At 41.8% G+C, this 15,732-nt stretch overlaps 1 protein-coding gene across 1 annotated transcript in view; it reads left to right on the plus strand.

Annotated features, from left to right (window-relative positions):
- The first annotated feature begins 1,551 nt into the window (after nucleotides 1–1,551).
- The window catches only part of ADAM22 (ADAM metallopeptidase domain 22), a 210,753-nt gene continuing 196,572 nt past the window's right edge, over nucleotides 1,552–15,732 (plus strand). Inside the window, exons 1-2 of the mRNA XM_039524310.1 lie at nucleotides 1,552–1,907; nucleotides 2,302–2,462. Coding sequence (XP_039380244.1) covers nucleotides 1,829–1,907; nucleotides 2,302–2,462 — 240 coding nt within the window. The 5' untranslated portion in view covers nucleotides 1,552–1,828. The remainder of the gene's footprint in view (nucleotides 1,908–2,301; nucleotides 2,463–15,732) is intronic.

A 15,732-nucleotide genomic window follows, 5' to 3' on the forward strand; every position in this document is an offset into this window, starting at 1 on the left:
AGTATGGTTTATGGCATTTGTTTTCTCCTGATCGAGGATGTGACGCTGCACCCCACATTCTAGACCCCATATTCTTCACAGTCATATTATTATGATAATGACAATTATGATGCATTTTGTGCAAGATAAGTCATGTGAGGTGCCATTGAAAAGTTAAGATTTGCTGAATATGACTATCTTATTTGTATGCATGTATCATTTTTGTATCTGAAGTTCTGAATATTGACTATGTATCTGTATTTCAAATGTAGTTACACCTGGGTAATGCCCACTAGACAAGATGCTTTCAGTCTAGATAGCTGGTTGGGAAGAGTCTATTCAGGGCAATGAGCCATTAGGGAAAACAATAGGCCTTAGAAGAAGCTTATCTCCTACCTGGTGACTTCCTGAGAACCCTCCAGACAGCCTGTAAGTAATGGCTGCTATGACTCTACAAGGTCATGTGATCAGGCCACATGATTCTGGACTCCATCTTGGGATGTCAGTATTTTTCCACAAACTGGTCTGGGAACCAAATTTTGAAACAAAGGGTTCCCACCATATGCTAAGACTATGGAGTGACGTAATCTTTGGTTCTTCACTCCCCACACAAGAAGACATCTGGAAACACCTGAGGAACAAAGACTGAACTAGGGGAAGTGCTGGACCCAGGCTAAAGGGATTTCTAGCTTGTGTATGAAAGACCTGGGGATTCCAAGCCGTAAAGCAAGTGCAGCTTGTCCCATAAGAATCTGCATCCCACCTGTCTCATCAGCTAAGGTGAGGATTTGCTAGTTCATATTCTATCTTTCTAGTGTCTTAGAGACTTAGTTTGTGTTTTGTTTATTTAATAGGTAATCTGCTTTGATCTATTTCCTATCACTTAAAATCTAATTTATTGTATGTTTTAATCTAAACCAGTAAGCTTTGACTGGAGTGCTTGGGGAAAATCTCTGCTTGGTTACCACAAGTGTGCATTGTTCTTTTCACATGAAGGGAGAGGTGGACCGGGTATTAAACCCATAAACTGGCCAGATTTGACCAGGGCAGGATGGTACTGCTCTGGGGTCCTAGGCTGGGAAGCTGGTGTTTGAGAGCCTGTGTGTAACTGCACCTGGGTGTGTCCCTACTTGTGTGAATGCTGGTGAAAGTGCAGCTGGAGGTCTTTGGCGCTTGTCACAGCAGCATAGTGTGAGAGGGAGCCCAGGCTGCTGGGTCAGAGGGCTCAGTGGTACCCCAGTTCCAGGTGGCACCCCAAGGGAACCCATCAAAGAGGAATCTCAGCAACTGACACATTTTAAACAAAATGCAAAGTGGCATGTCAGTAATAATAAAGGTGTCATGGAAAATAGAGATAAAAATAACCTACTAGGTTATTGAGTGCACCCCTGCTGGGACAAGTTTGTGCCTTATACTCTTTCCTCTAATGCTCTGACCAGTATAATTTTAAATGTCCTTAGTGCAGAGCTTTAATAACTACATTTCCCAGCTAACCTCACTCACTCATCTTCCCTCTCCAAAGTCCTGGAGAGCGATTTTTCAGGAAGCCTAGCTGGCTATTGATATAGACTCTCTACTAGAGGGCTCTGAATGTGGATGAGGAGAGATGGGAGGAGCATGAATTCATTTAAGCTACAGCAAACCACCCAATGCAGTAAAAGATCCTGAATGTTAACGGAAGCCAGTAAAACACAATGCGGTACTGAGGGAGCAGCAGCAATGCACGGCTGGACATAGAACACACGGGACAGAGGGGGCGAAAGCACAAATCTGCTCAATATTGGACCATGCAGACCTGTCTCTGATAATTTCCAAGGCGGGTGGGTGGGGGGCACTGAAGGACACAGCCATGCAGCCGGCTGCTTACCTGCTCTCCTTGATGCTCTGTGCCTTGGGGACCTTCTCTCTGGTTCATTCCAGGCAGGCAGGTAAGTTACCACCGTTTATGATTGCCGCATGCAATGACCTTTAATTGGGGGCTTACCCTTTCCTATGTGTCTGGCAGGTGCATGGTAGGAACCACACCGGTGCAATTAACACATCATGCAGCTGCTACGAACACGAGCTGCATTTCATATCTATGTGTTGGGGGGGAGGGGAATGTGTAAGGGTACATTTTTGTAAAAGGCCACATTAAGATGGAGATCTTGCCCGCACCACATCGCTTTCTGTGCCCTGTGAGCAGTAAGCATGGCTCAGAGACACTATTCCCCCCTTTGCACGCAGAGCGAGAGAGAGATGGGGGGTGTTTGTAATTGTAGCGAGCACAGCGTAGCATAGCGGGGCCAGCGGGGTGATCGTGTGCATTTCTCCCTCCCCGAGGAGCCGCCTTGTTGACGGAGATGGAGAGAAGGGCTGAAAACCGATTTCTGGAGAGGCAGAATATCGTCCCCCTCCGCCTGATCCCCCGCCCGGAAGACGGCACCCAGACTGGGCACGGGGTGCTCAACACTCGGGTCAGCAGCAGCTCGGATCAGAAGCAGGTCAGGAGGGTGGCTGGGTTCTCGCGATCGGCTCGGGCTTTTGAAGTGGTGGGAGCCGGCAGCCGAGTATTTGGTGTCTTGTTGCCCCGGAGACGTGTCTTCGGTGAAATGGGCTCTTTCCAAATGCTAGTCATGTATGATGCTGCGCCATGCATAGAAATCACAGCAAAGGGGGAGGGGGCTTTGCAGTCAAGCCACCAATGAGGTACACAGGATGCAGTTATCAACATTGCACTGGTCATCCCCAAACCCTCCTGCTGCTGAGAGTGACCCTCTCTGCTTTAGTCAATAGCAAGAAGGGGTGACGCTGGGTTAGCTCAGGTTATTCTTTTAAAACCTATTTTAGATGTGGGTAGGGTTTCATAGCTACGTATCCCCTTCGCTGAGGTACAGGCAATTGCAATAGACCAAATGATCCTTTACTTCATGTTCCCTGAGTGTGGCTGATCTATGAATGCCGGGAAGATGTGCGTCTTCCAACTTCCTGCATCAGTGACAGTCTGACGTTAGGTAGATCATTTGCCTTTAAGAATATAGGTGCATTTAACTCAGATTTTTAAAATAGGAAAGCTTTGTTTTACCCTGCAATGCCATTTAGTGCCATGTCAGTAGCTTTGTACAAACAGCACAGAGAGAATCACTTTCACAGAAAAAGTAAGAAATTGTGTTTAGAAAGGTGTTTGTAATACAGACAGAGGAATGTACCACGAGGGTACCAAGTACATCAGATAAAAGCAGTATTTACTTTAAAGTGTTTTCTCACTGAGATGCATATCTCATTTCCTGTGGGTCCTAGGGGACAGTAATCCTACTGCAGCGCTATAAAAATTAATCCAGAAATTGAAGGGATAGTTCCGTTGCCTTTTTTATTTCTCTTCATTTGAAATGGTCCCTAGGTGCTTTTTTTGGAGATGATTTCTAGCTTTTTTAATCTAATTGAGGATTTGTATAGAAAGGCTGATTTTGTTTGCTCGTTTGTTTTTTTTTAAATTCACCAAGAGGAAGAAATAAATTTATTTGCAATAACGCTGCTGAAAAATTACTCACAGCAGTAAATTAGTGAAATGTCAGTTTTTGAATGAATTTTGTGCATTATGATTGTGTTTAATGAGCACGGACATATTTATTAACATTGAAACAAAAATACAGTAATTGATAATATAAAAAGTTAAACAGATTGCAATGGTTCACTGTTTAGGTACTAATGTGCAACCACTTATATATAAACTATCACTACAAAACTAATACTAATGGAAATAATTTTGTCAATGTAAATCCAATTAAATATACTATGTGTTTTGATATGGGTATCTTTTTACCTAATATTACAAAAAGTTTCTCTGAACATGTTGTCATAGACTAGGATCCTGGAATAATCATGCATTCTAGGTGACTGTTGCAATCCAAGATTGTGGTAGGCTTAATTTTCCATTCTTTGGTTTCTTCTTCTGACAAACTTTGAAGGAAGTTCTGGCAATAATACACTGTTTTTTCATAGCACATTCAGTTACCTGTATGATCATTTATTTTCATCCTATGTGAATTTCCTGGTGCTGAGACTACTATATCATGTCATAAATATACAATGCTTTCAAAACGTGTATAATTTAAAAAATCGAATAAATTGTCTCAGCATTTCAAAGTCACTTGAGGACCCCTGAAGTTTTTGAACCCTTCACATATTGCAACAGCACATGCCACATCTGTTACAAATATCTAAAATTGCAATCAAGTACAACATTACAGTTCAAAATAGTGGCCTGGATCTCTGCCTAAACTGGAGACTAACATGCCTCCCTAGTTTCTTGAATAGTCTTTGTCTTTCCATACATATAATTTTAGATCTTTTATTTACCAACCTTGATGCTCCTGAAAAATTTGATGTCACATTTCATCCATGTTTGACAAGTTATTATGCAATGTTAATCTCATTCTTTTCACTCACAAGAGAAATATCTGTTGACTTAACAACATACAAAGTTGAATTGTATTTTCAGTGTAGTTTCTTCACTGAGGCAAGCTTTAAAAAATTATGTTGAGTGATCTATTTTCTTCCCACCATTGCTGATTGCTAAAATATCAGTGTGCAACTAGAAGCTTTCCTGCTTCATAAATAAGCCTCTTTCTGCTACCTGATATACTCATAGTCCTTCCCATGGTATAGTAGCTGACTGTTGCCCCACTGAAGGAATCAGTAATTAGTAGTGATGGGAAGGGACATTTGGAATATAAACACACCAAAAACAATGCACTGATTTTTATATAGTTTTCTTATAGAAAGATGGGTGCTTCTTAATTGAAAAGGGCATTGCACTACCTCATCCCGGAGTTCTGAGTCATCTTGACAACATATGATCTGCAGCACTGTTACATTTGCTTAAAGAAAGCTTTGAGGAGCTGCCTGTTTGGAAAGTATTTTGCAGCAGTATAAAGTCTGAAAAGTGTATTATTGCAGTTGGACAATTCAATGTGCTGGCTATTATGGTGCAACATCCCACAATAAAACTTTACCTTAGTGCTGCCAAAACACCTACCAAAACTGCAGCTAACGGAGTTAGCTTTTGGGTTGGCTTCTACCTAGTGGCTCAGCAAAAGTTAAGTACCTTATAAAATTACATAATACATTTATTACTGAATTATTAAGTGCCTTCTGGTAGTGCCTGCAGTGTGCTAGATACTGTCCACACCCACAAACAGTCTCTGCCTGAAAGAGTTTATAGTCTAGGAAGACAAGTGACATATAAAGGGTTGGAGAACAAGGACACAATCAAAATAAATACAATTTGTATATATACTTTTAAATTATTATTAGATGCATATTACTTATTTCTGACTGTTATTCATTCTATCCATGACTAGTGGGCCAGTTTCTTGTAAGAGTTATGAAAGAGAATGAGTCTTGAGCAGAGACTTGAAGGAAAGGATTAGTTATGAATTAATTCAGGAAGGACTTTCCATGCATAAGTGGCAGCATTCAAGAAGGCACCAAAGTGGTTGTAGGAGAGGCAGTCAAGGCTAGCATCTTTGGCAGAGCAGCAGTAATGGGCATAGGGACAACATAAGAGATGGGCAGATGTGTATGGAGGGCAGAGCTTTGTAAGGTTTTGAAGGTTGGGACAACAAGCTTGTACTAGATGTGGTGGGAAAGGAAAATGGGGAGCCAGAGGAGGTATGGATGGGGGTGATGTGATCACAGAACACTAGAGAAGGAGGATGATTTTAGCAGCTGTGTTTGAATTGATTAAAGATAGGAGGGATGAGGAGATATAGGTATCAGGGAAGCTAGAGAGGAGGAAGTTATACTAATTAATATGGGATATGATTAAGGCTGAATGAAAGTTTTACCTGTGTTAATAGAAAGAAGAGGTTAGATCTTAAACACAGAACTGAGTAGAAAGCTGCAAGATCTGGACCTAGCCTGGATGTGTGGGTTAAGGGATAGGGAAGAGTGAAAGATGACTCCTAGATTATGGACTTGAGTGACAGAGAGGTTGATGGAATTATTGATAGTAACAATGGAGAGAAGGGGAAGGGTACAGGAAGAAATATCAGTAGTTTGTTTTTAACCATGTTGTTTAAGATGTTATTGAGATGTTCAGGAGTAGATGTCAGAGGTTTAGCGGAGATTTGGGATTGGATTGAGGGAGACAGGTCAGGACTAGAAAGATAGATTTCTGAATCATTGGCATAAAGATGGTAGCTGAAATCATGTGAGTGAATGAGATTGCACAACAAGATGGTATAGAGAGAATAGAGATTCCTACAGAAAGAGAGGCTGAAGGTATTAGGAGAGCAAGGAGAGATGAAGATACAGAAGTCCAAGGAGGACAGGATATTAAGGAGGGTATGATTGACAGTGTCAAAGGCAGTGTCAGATGTCAAGGAGGGTAAGGATGGAGTTCAAGTTCTGAGATATGGCCATGAGAGGTCCTTAATGACCTTATGACAGTTTCAGTTCAGAGGAAAGGGCAGAAGCTGCGCTAGATGGGGTCTAAACTGGAGTTTGGAGTCCTGGGAAAGAAGAGAATGGAGGCAGCTGAGATGCAGATGGAGTAAAGAGATGGCCTTTTGAGGATGAGGGAACCACAGCATGCTTGTATTGTGTGAGGATGGAGCCACAGGAGAGTGAGAGGTCAAAAGGAAGGGTGAGAGAAAGGGATGAATGAGGGCAAAGGCAGCCAGGAGGGGATGGATTTACAGTTTCAGTTTTGTCCAAGTTTCTAAAAACCTAGTTTCTGCAGCTAATTGTCATATTTGTGTTTAACTCACCAGGGCTTATTTGGCTCTGAAACTTGGTGTAATATGCACAATATGTATACACAAAAATATAAGTAAATAAATCACAGTTCTTGTATAGCCACTCACTGGGAACCCCTAGATTTGAGCTCTTAAGGAGTGGAAGCAGGGTGTCCTCAGTGGAGGATTGTCAAAGGCTGGCTAGCCCTTTAAGGCAAGCTGGGCTCAGCCTTGCTTGTGACTTAGCAGCTATTCCTCAGCCTCTCTGGTGATCTAGAAACTAGTGATCCAGCTGGGTGTGATGGAGCTTAATGAGAGACCCCAGATGAGGGGATCAGGGAGAGAACTCCTTAAATAGAGCTGTGAACTCAATGGAGGGGAAGACCCAGGAGAGAGGAGCAAGGAGAATTCCTAGGGAGGGCCTGGAAAAGTTAGGCTGGAAGGCCTACAGGGAACAGGGCAGGAATCCATGGGAGAGCCTTGAACTAGGTCCTACAAGGAACAGAGACAGCCCTGAGATAAGCTTCCAGAGTCCCAGACATGAGGAGGAAAACCTGCTAGGATGAAGTAGCATAGGAGAAGCCCTGCAGGGTCTGGGAGTAGGGGCCAAGAAGCAGAGAACCTCAGTATAGCCCAAGAGAGTCAGACAAATGATCATTTGGATTTTTTATTACCCTGGAAGGGAGCTGAACTGAAGAGTGACCTGGCTGGAGGGCCAGGCCATGGAAGACTCAGAGGGAGACAGGCTATCACAGGGCTGAAGAAGTGGTCAACAGGCAGCACAAAAGAGGCAAAGTCCCCTGCAACATAGTGCCCTAATGCCAGGGGCCACTATGCTGGCAAGAGCAACCTAATGTATGTATCCATGTATCTCTAACTACAGTGCCCCAGGTTGTTGGTCTTCAGAGCATAGCACCAGGCAAATATTTGGCAAAATGTTTCCTTGATCATGTGAAAGCTATGGAAACTTTCATCCAGATGATGGGCACGTTGTAAATAGCAGGATGGCAATTAGTACTGCCCATTCTAGGTAGCTATATATTGATATTGGTAATATTTTGATCTACAGGATTGAATGGGGTCAGATGTAAAGGGGCTCAGGATTGTGTACCAAGAAGTTTGGGTTCAGTTTCTGATTCTATCATTGCAAGAACTCACTCCTTTGTAATTCAATCTCTGCATCTACAAAATGGGGACTATAATATGTAACTACTACGTCATGCTTAATTTGTTTATCTTTCTAAAGTACTCTGGGACTTTTGGATGAAAGGTGCAAGAGAGGGTGCCATGTATTATCATCAATGCACCCTGATAACATAGCAAAGGGCACTTAAGAAATTATTAATTAAATAATTATGCTGAGTTTTGTTCTTCCTGCAGCAGGACCCATTGTCTTCACGAGGCCAGAAACTCTCTAGATATTTTATTTAAAATAAAAACCCAAAACAAAAAGCTGATACAGTATCTTCTAATAGAAAGTAGAAATGACCTTGTATTTCCCTATGACATGACCATACTGTTGATATGATAGGAGGCTCCAGAGGAAGTGTGAGTTCTCTGTTGCTTTTCTGTGGTCAACAGTGTGTTATGTTCCACATAAAAATGCAGAGTTAACAAAGAAATAACAATTCCCTCCACCTCGTTCTGAACAGACTCTAGAAGATTAAACAATATTGCACAAAAAGCCTGCATTTAGGAACAATCATTTACTAAAGCCTACAACAAGACAATTAAAACACTACCTCTTAGCAATCTTTTAAAACTGTACAAAGTTTATTTGACCTAAAACAACAAACAGAGCATGCTATTGGTGTCTTGTTGCATTTTAACTACATCAGTGGCTTGAGAAATAGTCCTGTTGCTAAATAATAAAATAAACAGTTGAAAGGTCACGTTGAAATTCACTCCACCCACAGAGAGCCTGAATAGTGGTGCTCTGTGCAGGCAGAGTGCTGTGGTTTGAGAGGTGAATTTCACTTCCTAGCCAAGACTGGAGACCTGGGCTGCTATGTTTCTTCTCTGACAGCTGCTAGCCTAATTTATGAGCTGAGATAGTGGCTACCACACCTCTGCACCAGTTGCAGGTTCTCAGGGCTACAGAATCTCTATAAACCCAAATTCCCATTGTGCCTGTCCACATTGACGTGTGTGGCAGAGACTCTTTCTGTGGCACATATGGGAGTACACAGAATACCCTGTGGGTCAGATACTTTTTCAGGGGTCCCCCCATGCACTCCCTTCCCATATCTTCGTCATGTGAAGGGCTGTGTGCTGGCTCTAAAACCATTGGAGAATTTCACCTCCACCATTCAGAGCTTTAAGATCAGTCAAAGGTGAAGATCTATCTAAATGATGATACCAACAGTTCCTTAGCCAGCCAGTGATTTTGATGATATAGTGGCTCTAAAAGAGTATAATCTGAGAGAGAACAAACCATCTAGATTTCAAAACTATTCTAAATCTCCTGTAGAATTCTGTATTTGTTTAGGGTTTGATCTTGTGCCACTGATATCTGAGAGCTTTCTGCCTATTGTAGATTAGTAGGTTACTGCCCGCTATATAACAATGTGCTAGATTTAGTTACCTCGTCCTATCTAACTTTGTTTGTCTGTTTCACCCACCTTCTGCATCTTGTCATAAAGCTAGATTGGGAGATCTCTGGGGCAAGGTATGTCATCTTATGACTTGTTTATAGACAGCCTAGCACAATGGGGGCCCTGATCCTTGATTGGGATCTCTAGATACTACTATAATACACATACATAATACTAATCTCATATAATTGGAGTCAAGTGAAGAATTTGCAACAAAGAATGTATTTGTCTTCCTTTCTGTTCTGATGTTGACAGATTGGTCTGTTTTGTCATTTTTCATGTCAACTAGTTCAAACAGTTAGTAACTAATAGTTAGTCATTTACAGAGCTCTCTGACTGTAGAGTAGGCTAATGAGACGTGCAAGATTCTGGGAATTACAAGGCAATGACTTCTGGAAAGAGACATATGGTGATTTCTGTACTCTCTTTTGTCCCCTTCAGTGTATTGGCCAGTAATTGATGGCTCTGGTAGAAACACAGACACAGTTTGCAATAAATCCATCATGAAACTTAGGGCAAAACAAAGGCTAAGTCTGGACTGAGACTATAGCAGCTAAGAAACGTGTCCACTCAGTTTGCTGCCAGGTTCAGCCTCCTTTCCCCACAATAAAACAAAGCTGAGTGGGTTTTGGCAAAATATGTGCAGCACTTTACTGTTTTTAGACTCTGATGAAGCTCCTTAACATATACATATGAACAGCATAAACACAATCACTTTCTCTCTTCATGAATATGTGAACGATATTTATTTAATTAAAATAGCAATACCATGTTTAGGTGCAAGTTCTGCCCTCAAGAAGGAGGAAAAAAGTGCTGAAACCAAAACTTTCTATAGATCTCAGCCTGCAGCAAGGGCAGCACAACTTCAGTAGGATTCTACCCTTTGATATTTGAAGTTCTGATGTGGACAGGGCTGCCAGATGTGCACTTTTGCCAATTAAAGTTGACTTGCAAGTAGTGTGTTTGGCATTTTAATGATATAGCATATTTTTATTTTATAGTCTAACTCTGGCCATCTTTCTATAAATACCCTTTCTGTGCAAACTTCTTTCAGGAGAATTCCCTCCTCGTTGATCAGATTCTCTATTAAGAACAGATGAATTTACTTAAAAACAGTATCCCAAAACCTAAGTCCACTTCATATTGTGAAAATTACTATCCTAGAACACATATTCCTGTAACGTTTCATATTAGGCCTGGGATTTCCCCAGGCTCCTAAGGGATTTAGATGTCCAAATCCCAATTAAATCTGTGCACTGTGGGTTTTTTATCACATTACTGCCAGCGGAGGAAAAGAAAAGGATTGACTCCAGAAACCATCCCTTAATTTCATAAAGCATCCACACGTATGCATCATATAAGGCTTTGAGATGATTAGAGATCAGTAAGACTTATAGGAAGTGATGAGTCTTTTTTCAGTCTTTGCTTATTCTGCCATGTGCGTCATAATAATATTTTGGCATTATCAGATCTAAGCTTGATAGGGAGTGAGCCCAGATCTGACTCTAGTAGAATCACTCATGATTTACACTGGTATCAGTGAGTTCAGAATCAAGCCCAACATTTCTCTTCCACTTCTTATTTCACATAACATACTTACAGGCCCATACTGTAGATATTTTCTTATTACACTACATTCATGTTGCTTAGAGGTGACTTGCATTACAGATATTGACATAGTTATAATATGTTCTGTTAACATGTAGCTAGTTGCATTACTAGCCTTGCTTGTTGCCCTTACATATCTAAATCCAAAATGCCACTCCAAAGAAAAGGGTGCAATCAGGACCTGCCCGATCTGTCACTGGACCCTGCCACTTCCTCAGTTTAACCTTCTTGGACTTCTCAGTAACTGCACCCAGTCTTTCATGTGAGTCAAATAACATTCCTTTGTGGGGTCTGGTTTATTACAAGAACCTCGCAGTTCAAATCTCAACTGAAGTCAAAACAAGTATTTCCCCCAGTTCCCATGTTCCTTCAGCCTCTTGCTGGGCTCAACATTTTTTTCCAAAGTGCAGGTTCTGTTGCCTGGCATTTCCTCATGTGTCTCCCTTTTCACTCTGCTGCTCCTTTAAGGCTTCTGCTCCTTCCCCTCTGCAGGTAGCTCTAGCCAGGCCTGTCCCTCTGGCTGGTATGGAGAGTTCCTCCCCCAGTCCTCTTTGAACCTGGATCCCTCTAGATCTCTCTCCTTTTTCTCACTGATAGAGAAGGCTCCTGCTTATAGGAAGCCCCCCCCTGCACCCTGGCTACTTTCAGATAATCCTTGACACCCCATCCAACCGCTGGCCCAAGCTCATATCCGTTACCTGGGGACGGATAACTAGGCACTGGTGGGGCTCAGCCCAACAACCTAAATGGGCCAGCCCACCCTGTGACAGTGGATTATAGATGATATTTTCAATCTTGTATTTGTTGTTCTCATCCTTCTGCTGAAATGGGTCTTTTTTGATTCCTGCATAAACTTCCTTCATTCTACTTCCTACAAACTGCAAACACTGGGGCCAACAGATTGTGCATGTGTGTGTATCCTCTCAATAAAAACAACACAAAGGAGGTCTAACAAGCTTGCATGTAATGGATCTGACATCTGAAGTTGTCAAGCCATGAGCTAACAAATAATCATTTTATCTATAGGAAGATTGCAATGACCCTCTCTGGATAATCTCTTCATTGGGTATGATCTCTTCTATTTTTCAATATCAACATCTTTGCTTCAAACATGACATCAGTTTGCCAGCTATGCAGATGCAAAGCTTCCAGATGGGAAGCAATTTTGTCTGTTTTTTCCTTTTTGTTTTCTGATTGTTTCTGGGATGGCTTGTAGAACTACCAGAAAACTGTTCGGAGCATATCACACAAAGGCAGATGGGGTTTTTATGGTTACAGCTGCTGTTTGCTGGGCACTCCTGAAATCATCTTTGTGTGCTTGAGAAAAGGGAATCATTGGTGGCTGTGGGGAGAACTTTTTAAAGGAAGCGAGGGAGCTGTGACAGGTATCATGAGCTCAAAGTAGACTAGAATTGTCTGCTTCTTTTAGAATTGTCTGCTTCAGTCTCACTGAGATGGGGATTTTTACAGCAGGAAGTCTGAGTCCTGCACAATCTTTTCAGTCTTCTAGTGGGAGGACTTATCTAAGGGGAAACTTAATTTTCTGCAGAAACTTTACAGTCGAACAAAAAAGAAGGAAAAAGTAGGCGAGTAGCGTTATGTCCAAGCAAACAGGCCGGACTGGACCTTTTCAAACCATATTGTGTGTTTGTATAATATACATTCTCTGCCACCTTCTGAAATGTTTTCTAGAATTGTAGCTAGAACAGAAAGTTCTGAAAAAGTGGCTCTTGTGCTAGAAATTGAAGTTAATACCATATCTACTAAAATTAATTATATACATATGTATAAGTATGTTCCCTATTGTTAAAAATATGTATAAGTATGTGACAAAAGGTAAGCAGAAAGCAAGGAAAAAAGCCAATTAGTGATAGAACAATTTGACTAATAGAGTAAATAGAGCAGCTTGAAAACTGGATCCAATCAAGGAAAGTTAGCATATTAGGCATAGCTGCTGGGAATGAGCCAATAGACAATGCCTTTTGGTGACCTTTACAATAACGTTACTGGCTGTATTTTCCTACTCATCTGTAATGTGTGGTTTGACTCTGAAGATGGACTGTATTATGCCACCCTTATTCCTGCTGAGTTGAGCCTTATTTCAATTAGACTCTTTGCAGAGTAAGGCATTACTCAGCATTACTTAATCAGGATCTAGCCCAAGAGCTGACAACACATTTAGTAAGAAGGTGCTTTGAAAGTCTCTGTTACCTTAAAGTGGCGTATTCTCCAGTGAGAATAAGCACAAGTCCCTTAATTTTTTTCTTTTAACTTTAATTAAGAACAAGAACAAATGAATATAAAATGGCCATCAACAAGTTTAGGCTTGAAATTAGATGAAGATTTCTAACCATCAGAGCAGTGAAGTTCTGAAAAAGCCTTCCAAGAGGAGCAGTGGGGGCAAACAAACCTAATTTGTTTCAAGGTGGAGCTTGAAAAGTTTATGTAAGGGATGATATGACAAAGTTGCCTACTAAGGCATATTGCCCATCCATACCTGCCATTTGCAAATATATTGAATGGCAGGTGATGAGACGCTACATGGGGAGGGCTCTGAATTACTACAGAGAATTATTTCCCAGGTGCCTGGCTGGTAGGTCTTGTCCACATGTTCAATGTTTGACTGATTGCCATATTTCAGGTTAGGGAGGAATGTTCACCCGTGTTCTTCCTTTGCAGCCTGGGGCACGGGTCACTTGCTGATCTGAACTAAAGTAAATGGTGGATTTTCTGTAACTTGAAATCTTTAAATCAAGACTTGAGGACTTCACTAACCCAGCCAGAGATGAGGGGTCTATTACAGGAGTGATATGCAGGAGGTCAAACTAGATTATTATGGTCCCTTCTGGCCTTAAAGTCTTAAAGATCAGGCCCAGTTTGCTCTGCCTCCACTTCTACTCTCTTAGAAGCCTTATCTTCAATAGTATTCAAAATCGTTTTGTATTAATATAATTATGACAATAATTAGAAGCTCTCAAACTGACCCTGGGTTAATCCTCTTGTAACATATTTCTATCTTGAAAAGTTTTCATCCAGGGCTTTTCTTTGTTCCCTATTGTTAATCTAGTACTTTATTCATCACACCATATTATCTTCTATTTCATGATTTTTTGTGTTAGCCCTTTATCTCTGATGTGGAACCTTGTCAAATGCACTTTGAAAAACCTAAGGGTACAACATCCACTGAATTTCCCTTATCTGTCATGGCAGTGATATATTCAAAGACATCCAGCAGATTAGATAAGCACCACCGCTCTCATACCTGAATCCTTGCCTGCTCTCCTGATAAGAGTGCTTTTCCAGAAGTTCTACCGACAAATCCCCTGAAGAGTTTTTCCTCAACAAAAGTTACACGAATTGGTCTCAGAAGGAGATGAAAATTATAACTAAATTAAAAAAACTCTATAAATAAACTAAAGTAACTTTTCTAGACATAAAGTTGTCATGAATATAAAGTCCAATATATCAGGATTTTCCAAAGCTAGAAGCAAGTGCTGGGTATCTCAATAGGAAGTGGAGACTTGCCCATTTCAGTTATATAAAGCTGCCTTTTTAACTCTGGAGGGTCATGAGAAGTCTGGAATTAAACCTGTCACAGGTGCTAAACTGAATATTGCCTCACCTAGCCCTTGGGCCACATTAATTTAGGGTGGTTGTGGGGAGGATTTCTCATTTCGGGGGTGGGAGTACTTTTCTGGGCGTTTAATTATTTATTATAAATGGCGACTGAATCTACTCAGAAGTCTGGAATGTTAGAAGTAGTTCTGGAGAAGATGGATGAGTAGTCAGAGTTTAGGTGAAGTGGTCAGAGGGGCTACTTAAAAACGGTCACCACTACCACTTAGATGTTTCCCATATGGTAATGATGTCCATGGGATAAACAGCATTGATCCTGCAATTATCACTGCTCCATCAGCTCTCTGTCCACTCATCTGTCTTCTCCAGGACTCATTATTTCATCCCACTGAACAGGTTTAAGCAGCCTCTAATTTAATTACCACAAACAATTAATAAACCTTTTAACTACTGGAAAGAATAGATTCCTGGCTTTCCAATGGGTTATGCAGCCCTTGCTTTTAGCTCTGACAGTCCATTGGTATCATGATGTTTGTATGGAGAGAAACTATTTTAGAACTCAGGACCAGATCTTCAGCTGGTGTAAATTGGCAAAGCTCTGCTGAAGCCAGTGGAGCTATGTCAATTCCCCACTAGCTGAGGATCTGGCTGATAATGCTTCTCTCACCCTCTCAGGGCCGACGAGGGGGTGGGGTGGGTGGGAGCTGGTACAAATTACCGGGGCCCGGAGGTCCGGAAGGGGGCCCAGGGCCCGGCTTCGTTGGCCCTGTTTAGCCGATCCACCCTTGCTGGGGGGCCCGAAAATTTTTTTTCACCGGGGCCCGAACCCACTCTCAGCAGCCCTGCACCCTCTGAGCCTAGCAGGTGTAGAGATACAAAAATATAGTCCAGTATTAACAAAGCAAACAAATGGAAAAAAAACCCCTTTTAAATAGTGTGATAAACTCAGGACAGACAGTTGCCAGAGGGGGGGGAGGAGTCAGTCCCAGAGGGTTAAAAGGCCCTCCTCCTTATCAACTGAGAGGCAACTACAGGTCAAGCAGGTTCAGCTGAGAAAGGGTTACCAAGGTAGCAAATTAGAATCAGCTGAGGGGAGCTACCTGAGGGTAATTAGGATCAGCTGGTTCCAACTTGGAGCTGCCTGAGACCTTTTTAAACCCCTTCCTGGGAGGAAGGAAGGGGGGGGGGGAAGCAGAGAGAGAAGGAGCCTGGCTACCAGGAGAGTTGAAGCAGCAAGCCTCCCCAGGCAGAGCGGC

The sequence above is a fragment of the Mauremys reevesii genome, linkage group 2 (genome assembly GCF_016161935.1).
Source record: "Mauremys reevesii isolate NIE-2019 linkage group 2, ASM1616193v1, whole genome shotgun sequence".
NCBI classification, from domain to species: Eukaryota; Metazoa; Chordata; order Testudines; family Geoemydidae; genus Mauremys; species Mauremys reevesii.